The 7,979-nt window shown below is 31.1% G+C and overlaps 2 protein-coding genes across 2 annotated transcripts; both read right to left on the bottom strand.

Annotated features, from left to right (window-relative positions):
* Nucleotides 1-1,010: 1,010 nt before the first annotated feature.
* Nucleotides 1,011-1,313, bottom strand: LOC147386141 (18.2 kDa class I heat shock protein-like). The gene has a single exon (XM_086423302.1). It carries the CDS (start codon nt 1,311-1,313, stop codon nt 1,011-1,013), a length of 303 nt encoding a protein of 100 aa, XP_086279428.1.
* Nucleotides 1,314-3,120: 1,807 nt separating this feature from the next.
* LOC147386140 (18.2 kDa class I heat shock protein-like) lies at nt 3,121-3,423 on the bottom strand. The gene has a single exon (XM_086423301.1). It carries the CDS (start codon nt 3,421-3,423, stop codon nt 3,121-3,123), a length of 303 nt encoding a protein of 100 aa, XP_086279427.1.
* Nucleotides 3,424-7,979: the final 4,556 nt, after the last annotated feature.

Here is a 7,979-nt window from a genome sequence, read left to right as displayed (position 1 = left end):
CCTCTCTCCATGTGTGCGGCTACATATTAAATACAAAATATATTTGTAAAGAAAATGGTCAAATAATATTTTTTTTAAATATTTATTAAATTAATTTTAGGAAATTGGTTTGAGTAAATAGGGCATAAAATGGATCAGATTTTATCCTAAATCTAAGTGATCCAAGTTTGAATTTAACAGGTTTGGTTCCTCAAAGTACATCCGAATAAAAAACAGAGGTTGATGTCCTTGACCCAAGTCAGATATAAATCCATCCCTATATCCGTCTAGATTCAAATGATATATTATTTTGAAAATTATATTTTTATATTTTTCAAGGTATCTTTCTTCTACTGTTTTAATATAATATGAATTCTTATAAAATAAAATAATTATAAGAGTAAAATTAAATGATATTGCAATTTTAAAAAAAATATATACAAGAAAAAAAAATGTTGAACGATCCAAAATTATTTGACCCGAATCAAGTAAGTTGGTGGGGTCGGATCCGGATACAAGTTTAGAAAAAGAAAAATGATTTGGATGTAGTTTGGCTAATAAGATCCGGATTAAAAAAAATTCAGATTTGAATATGAATATATTCAGATCCAACGCGAACTTTGACCTTTTTAAGCCCCAACTATGAGTAAGTCTATCTTTAGTATATAACTTAGTAAATCCTACTATGGGTTGTCCCACTTCCCTTGTGGCATGCAAGAACAAGATCTGACGCCACAGGAATGTAGAGGACAAAGTTTTATAAACTTTTGAAAAGAACTTAAAAAAAATATTTTTCATTGTTAAATTTTAATTTTAAATTTGGGAGTTCAATAGTTGTCCATTTGAAAGATGATTTTTTTTTAAAATATACATATACATTCACACATACACACACACACATACATATATATATATATAGTAGTATTCCGTAGACAACGTTTTATCCTATATGGAAAAAAAGATTTCAGAATGGGTTGATCTTTTGTGAGGACGATCTCTATGGTGTGGAGATCATCCTCACGAAAAACCAATCAATTCTTCTCTTCATGTTCTTTGCTCCTCTCTCCACTTATCTGTAGAACTCTTCTTTCTTCAACTTCTACCTTCACTTCTTCCTTCTTAATCCCAGGAAGATCTGCCTTAAACACATGAGCTTCTGGCGTCTCCTTCCACTCGATGCGAGTGCTGGCCAATTGTGTTGTCTCGTTCGATGATTGAGGATGAGAGGTAGAGAGTGTGAAGGGGAAATCCTGGAATGGATCCCAAACGTCTAGAGAGAATGGATCGAAAACGTTGCTCCTCCTTCCACCAAAGATGCTTGGAATGATCGACATGTTTGGATTTTGCTGAAATCGAAATTGAAGATGAGACAGAGAAGTATGTCGTAAATTGTTGTTTTTGGCTTAGTTATTCAGAATGATTGAATCGAAACTCGAGTACCCAACGCAAGGATGGATCCGTTATTTATAGTAAAGGAAAGAGGCTTCTAGATCTCATCTCGATCCTTCCCTTTAACGGACAAGCGAACCTTCTACAACTTCCGGGAGCCTTTACTTGTGGCCTAGAAAGTTCGATGTGCTTTTTGCGTTTCTATTTTTATTTTTTTTAATGCTAATAATTTTTAAAATGAAAAACACTTTTCTTTACTAAGTTAGTAAGATTTTAAATCGTACTAAGGTCGTTTTCTCACAAATGGATTATCACGTTGGTAATCCACCAACGCAGCCCTCTAAATTTCATGAAAAAAATTTACATCTAATAATAAAAAAAATTTATCTTTTTTTTGGACTTCTTCTGAGGTTTTGGAAAGTATGGCTACCAAACTTCCATGAAATTTGAAAATAAAATTCAATAGTGAAAACTTATATATTTTTTCTTTTCAAACTTCATGCAATTTTTTCCTCTACAACCCTGTGGTATCAGATCATGCTTTTGGATGCCATCAGGTGATGTCAATGATACTTAGTAAAATTTGAAATCTTACCATAAGGTTAGTCGGACTCTTTGGAAACTAAATTCTAGAATCTAATGTCATTATCAAATGAACGGCTTAGATGAGAAGTGTTATTCCTCATTGTAGCCAGGGGTTGTAGACTCTTTCTCTCTCCATGTGTGCGGCTACATATTAAATACAAAATATATTTGAAAAGAAAATGGTCAAATAATATTTTTTTTAATATTTATTAAATTAATTTTAGGAAATTGGTTTGAGTGAATAGGGTATAAAATGGATCAGATTTTATCCGAAATCTAAGTGATCCAAATCTGAATTTAACAAGTTTGGTTCCTCAAAGTACATCCGAATAAAAAACAGAGGTTGATGTCCTTGACCCAAGTCAGATATAAATCCATCCCTATATCCGTATAGATTCAAATGATATATTATTTTGAAAATTATATTTTTATATTTTTCAAGGTATCTTTCTTCTACTGTTTTAATATAACATGAATTCTTATAAAATAAAAGAATTATAATGGTAAAATTAAACGATATTGCAATTAAAAATATATATATAAAAGAAAAAAAAAATATTGAACGATCCAAAATTATTTGACCCGAATCAAGTAAGTTGGTGGGGTCGGATCTGGATACAAGTTTAGAAAAAGAAAAAATGATTTGGATATAGTTTGGCTAATAAGATCCGAATAAAAAAAAATTCAAATTTGGATATGAATATATTCAGATCCAACGCGAACTTGGCCATTTTTAAGCCCCAACTATGAGTAAATCTATCTTTAATATATAACTTAGTAAATCCTACTATGGATTGTCCCACTTCCCTTGTGGCATGCAAGAACAAGATCCGATGCCACAGGAATGTAGAGGACAAAGTTCTATGAACTTTCGAAAAGAACTTAAAAAAAATATTTTTCACTGTTAAATTTTAATTTTAAATTTAGGAGTTTAGTGGGAATTCAGTAGTTGTCCATTTTCAAAGCCTTGGATCAAGTTGAAAGATGATTTTTTTTTTAAAATATACATATACATTCACACATACACACACACACATACATATATATATATATAGTAGTATTCCGTAGACAACGTTTTATCCTATATGGAAAAAAAGATTTCAGAATGGGTTGATCTTTTGTGAGGACGATCTCTATGGTGTGGAGATCATCCTCACGAAAAACCAATCAATTCTTCTCTTCATGTTCTTTGCTCCTCTCTCCACTTATCTGTAGAACTCTTCTTTCTTCAACTTCTACCTTCACTTCTTCCTTCTTAATCCCAGGAAGATCTGCCTTAAACACATGAGCTTCTGGCGTCTCCTTCCACTCGATGCGAGTGCTGGCCAATTGTGTTGTCTCGTTCGATGATTGAGGATGAGAGGTAGAGAGTGTGAAGGGGAAATCCTGGAATGGATCCCAAACGTCTAGAGAGAATGGATCGAAAACGTTGCTCCTCCTTCCACCAAAGATGCTTGGAATGATCGACATGTTTGGATTTTGCTGAAATCGAAATTGAAGATGAGACAGAGAAGTATGTCGTAAATTGTTGTTTTTGGCTTAGTTATTCAGAATGATTGAATCGAAACTCGAGTACCCAACGCAAGGATGGATCCGTTATTTATAGTAAAGGAAAGAGGCTTCTAGATCTCATCTCGATCCTTCCCTTTAACGGACAAGCGAACCTTCTACAACTTCCGGGAGCCTTTACTTGTGGCCTAGAAAGTTCGATGTGCTTTTTGCGTTTCTATTTTTATTTTTTTTAATGCTAATAATTTTTAAAATGAAAAACACTTTTCTTTACTAAGTTAGTAAGATTTTAAATCGTACTAAGGTCGTTTTCTCACAAATGGATTATCACGTTGGTAATCCACCAACGCAGCCCTCTAAATTTCATGAAAAAAATTTACATCTAATAATAAAAAAAATTTATCTTTTTTTTGGACTTCTTCTGAGGTTTTGGAAAGTATGGCTACCAAACTTCCATGAAATTTGAAAATAAAATTCAATAGTGAAAACTTATATATTTTTTCTTTTCAAACTTCATGCAATTTTTTCCTCTACAACCCTGTGGTATCAGATCATGCTTTTGGATGCCATCAGGTGATGTCAATGATACTTAGTAAAATTTGAAATCTTACCATAAGGTTAGTCGGACTCTTTGGAAACTAAATTCTAGAATCTAATGTCATTATCAAATGAACGGCTTAGATGAGAAGTGTTATTCCTCATTGTAGCCAGGGGTTGTAGACTCTTTCTCTCTCCATGTGTGCGGCTACATATTAAATACAAAATATATTTGAAAAGAAAATGGTCAAATAATATTTTTTTTAATATTTATTAAATTAATTTTAGGAAATTGGTTTGAGTGAATAGGGTATAAAATGGATCAGATTTTATCCGAAATCTAAGTGATCCAAATCTGAATTTAACAAGTTTGGTTCCTCAAAGTACATCCGAATAAAAAACAGAGGTTGATGTCCTTGACCCAAGTCAGATATAAATCCATCCCTATATCCGTATAGATTCAAATGATATATTATTTTGAAAATTATATTTTTATATTTTTCAAGGTATCTTTCTTCTACTGTTTTAATATAACATGAATTCTTATAAAATAAAAGAATTATAATGGTAAAATTAAACGATATTGCAATTAAAAATATATATATAAAAGAAAAAAAAAATATTGAACGATCCAAAATTATTTGACCCGAATCAAGTAAGTTGGTGGGGTCGGATCTGGATACAAGTTTAGAAAAAGAAAAAATGATTTGGATATAGTTTGGCTAATAAGATCCGAATAAAAAAAAATTCAAATTTGGATATGAATATATTCAGATCCAACGCGAACTTGGCCATTTTTAAGCCCCAACTATGAGTAAATCTATCTTTAATATATAACTTAGTAAATCCTACTATGGATTGTCCCACTTCCCTTGTGGCATGCAAGAACAAGATCCGATGCCACAGGAATGTAGAGGACAAAGTTCTATGAACTTTCGAAAAGAACTTAAAAAAAATATTTTTCACTGTTAAATTTTAATTTTAAATTTAGGAGTTTAGTGGGAATTCAGTAGTTGTCCATTTTCAAAGCCTTGGATCAAGTTGAAAGATGATTTTTTTTTTAAATACACACACACACACACACACACACACACACACACACACACACATATATATATACACACAACATTCTAGACAACATGTTTTGTCCTTTATGAGCTAAAAGTTTCGGAAGGGGATATTTTTTGTGAGGATGATCTATATGGTGTGGGGATCATCCCCACTAAAAATCATCCCATTCTGAAATTAGTAGCCCCATTATACAAGTTGAAGAATCGTGGATCATTCATTTTTACCGTTAGTTTGTAACCACTTTTCATAGGGTTAGAAGTTTTAGAATTGACTAGTTTTTCGTGAGGATGATCTCCACACCATAGAGATCATCCTCACAAAAAATCATCCCCTTCCGAAACTTTTAGCTCATAAAGGACAAAACATGTTATCTAGAATGTTGTGTGTATATATATATCTAATCTCTATGGTGTGGAGATCATCCTCTCGAAAAACCAATCAATTCTAAAACTTCTAACCCTATGAAAAGTGGTTACAAACTAACGGTAAAAATGAATGATCCATGATTCTTCAACTTGTATAATGAGGCTACTAATTTCAGAATGGGGTGATTTTTAGTGGGGATGATCCTCACACCATAGAGATCATCCTCACAAAAAATCATCCCCTTCCGAAACTTTTAGCTCATAAAGGACAAAACATGTTGCCTAGAATGTTGTGTGTATATATATATATATATATATGGAACTGAGTTTTTCCATAAAATCTAGAGGGAATTGTTGTTCGATTGCAAATATGATAATCCATTTGATATCAACAATCCTTAGATTTGAAATTTTATTATGTTAGTAAAGGAAAGTGTTTCTCAATTGATATTTAGTTTTGGAGGCAAAGGTAATCAATTATCTAGCTCTTTAGTAGTAGTATATTAGAAGTTTACCTTTCTAGAGAACAAAGTCATTCTCTAAAGGGGTTAGGTGGAAAATATTTTCTATTGAAAGTAATTGAAATTATTCATTAATAAGATAAAAAATAAAAAAATAAAATCTACAAAAATGTGATCTTCATGCATTTCAAATCTCAATTGGTTTTGAATTGAAAGAATTGTTGGATTAATGTTGTTTCTATGGATTGATCCTTACTTGTCAAGATTTATTTTTTGTTCATAATTTTATCATAATCTACACCAAACAAGTCTCATCAAAAGTTTGTTGAAGTACCTTCCATGATTTTTTTATCACGTATTCATTTGAGATTCATGTTTTTGACAATAGTGTTTCATTTCTAATGAGTCTTGTTCTCCAATCAATTGTTTTTGCCTATAGACATCAATTGTAAGCTAAATAGTCTCTGATTGTCAAATTAGGTATAAAAATTAAAAGAAAAAGAGTTTCTAAGAGTAAAACTCAACTTTTCTTATTATATCTTAGTTTCGTTCGAATGTTAACCACCACTTAAACTTTTTCTTAGCTCTTCTTTTACAAAAAATAAAAATAAAAGGAAACGTGTAATAAGGCTAGGAAAAACTTAGCATGATAAACATGTCGGTTCTCTATGTGGATTCAACTTCTAAATCTCTTACTTTTTTTCGCTTACCCTTACCCTTCAATAAAATGATGTCAAAATTTTTTTTTCCCTTACCCTTCATAAGTTTGATCTTTTAGTAATTTCTTCCACATAGATCTCTTAAGAGTATGGATTTCACCTTAATTTACTAAGGTCCTTGGGCTCACTTTGTGACATCAAAAAACATATCCGATGCTCAGGGTTATAAAGGAAAATATTCTATAAACTTAAAAAAAAAAAAAATTACCATTGAATTTTAATTTTAAATTTTGGAGTTAGGTGGAAGTTTGGTTGTTGTCCATTTTCAAAACCTTGGATCAAGCCCTAAAGAAATTATTTTTTGATTTCAAAATTTTCGATGAAATTTAGAGAGTTGTGGTGTTGGATTTCTGATGTGATAGTCCTCTTGAGCAAAACAACTCTTAGTCAAGCTTAAAATCTTACTAAGTTACACAATCTCTCTTTATAAATACATTAAAAGTTAGCTGAAGGTTTTATTTAGTTTGGATCATGTAGGCATAAGGAGGACATTTCTATTATGGTAAATTTAATGGAAAATGCTGGAATGACATGGGGTATTTACTCCAATTGTGCACATAACAATAAATGTGTTTCCTCGCGATACGAGTAAAAACCATCTATGGTTATGTATGCATGTCCACGTCAAAATTGTGAGAATCACAGTAAATCTTGTGTCACCCCAGCACGATTCAAATTTAATATTTGGATTAATTAAAAAAATTAAACTGATCTTTCTTTCTTCATCATCATTAAATCTTATTAGTAATTAATTTTTTTAGCTTATTTTTTAATCTTCAAATGAAGAATTTTCTTAATTATGTTTTGAATTTAATATAATTTTTTTTTTTTTCAATATCTTTTTAGTGGATTAACCTTGTCATTTATTGAAAATGATTTGCATATTAAAAAAAGAGAAAAATGAATATTAAATAAATTTTAATTTTAAATAATTAATTAACATTATTTATATTAATATATTTTAATATTAAAAAGGCCTCTTCAGATATTGTTTTGCCTTAGTTCTCAACTTGTATTGAGCTGACCCTGTTTGAGCATGACACCTTCTGGTGAATATATGAGGAATTCGAAATTCAATTTCTTATTAACATTTGAAGTATCTTAAAGGATCTCATTGTATAACTTGTATTGACCCATGAATTCCAAATAATTGGATTGGGGCAACCTTTTGTAAGAAATTTCTGGGATTGGCTGTGATTTGAGGGATTCACTAATAATGGGTCTACGAAATAATGCACTTACACCAAAACAAAATTGCTCCAATCCGGTAAAATTTAGCAAAGAAGAAGAAGTTAAGCTAAGCATCATCTCTCTCTCTCTCTCTCTCTCTCTCGCTCTCTCTCTTAAGACTGGATAAGCAAAAG

Source organism: Akebia trifoliata, chromosome 14, assembly GCF_017979445.1.
Source record: "Akebia trifoliata isolate Shusen 1 chromosome 14, ASM1797944v1, whole genome shotgun sequence".
In the NCBI taxonomy this organism is placed as follows: domain Eukaryota; kingdom Viridiplantae; phylum Streptophyta; class Magnoliopsida; order Ranunculales; family Lardizabalaceae; genus Akebia; species Akebia trifoliata.
This window is presented reverse-complemented; position numbering and strand designations above follow the sequence as displayed.

Coding starts and splice junctions, on each gene's coding strand:
- LOC147386141 (XM_086423302.1), bottom strand. CDS start 1,313: ATGTCGATCATTCCAAGCATCTTTGGTGGAAGGAGGAGCAACGTTTTC.
- LOC147386140 (XM_086423301.1), bottom strand. CDS start 3,423: ATGTCGATCATTCCAAGCATCTTTGGTGGAAGGAGGAGCAACGTTTTC.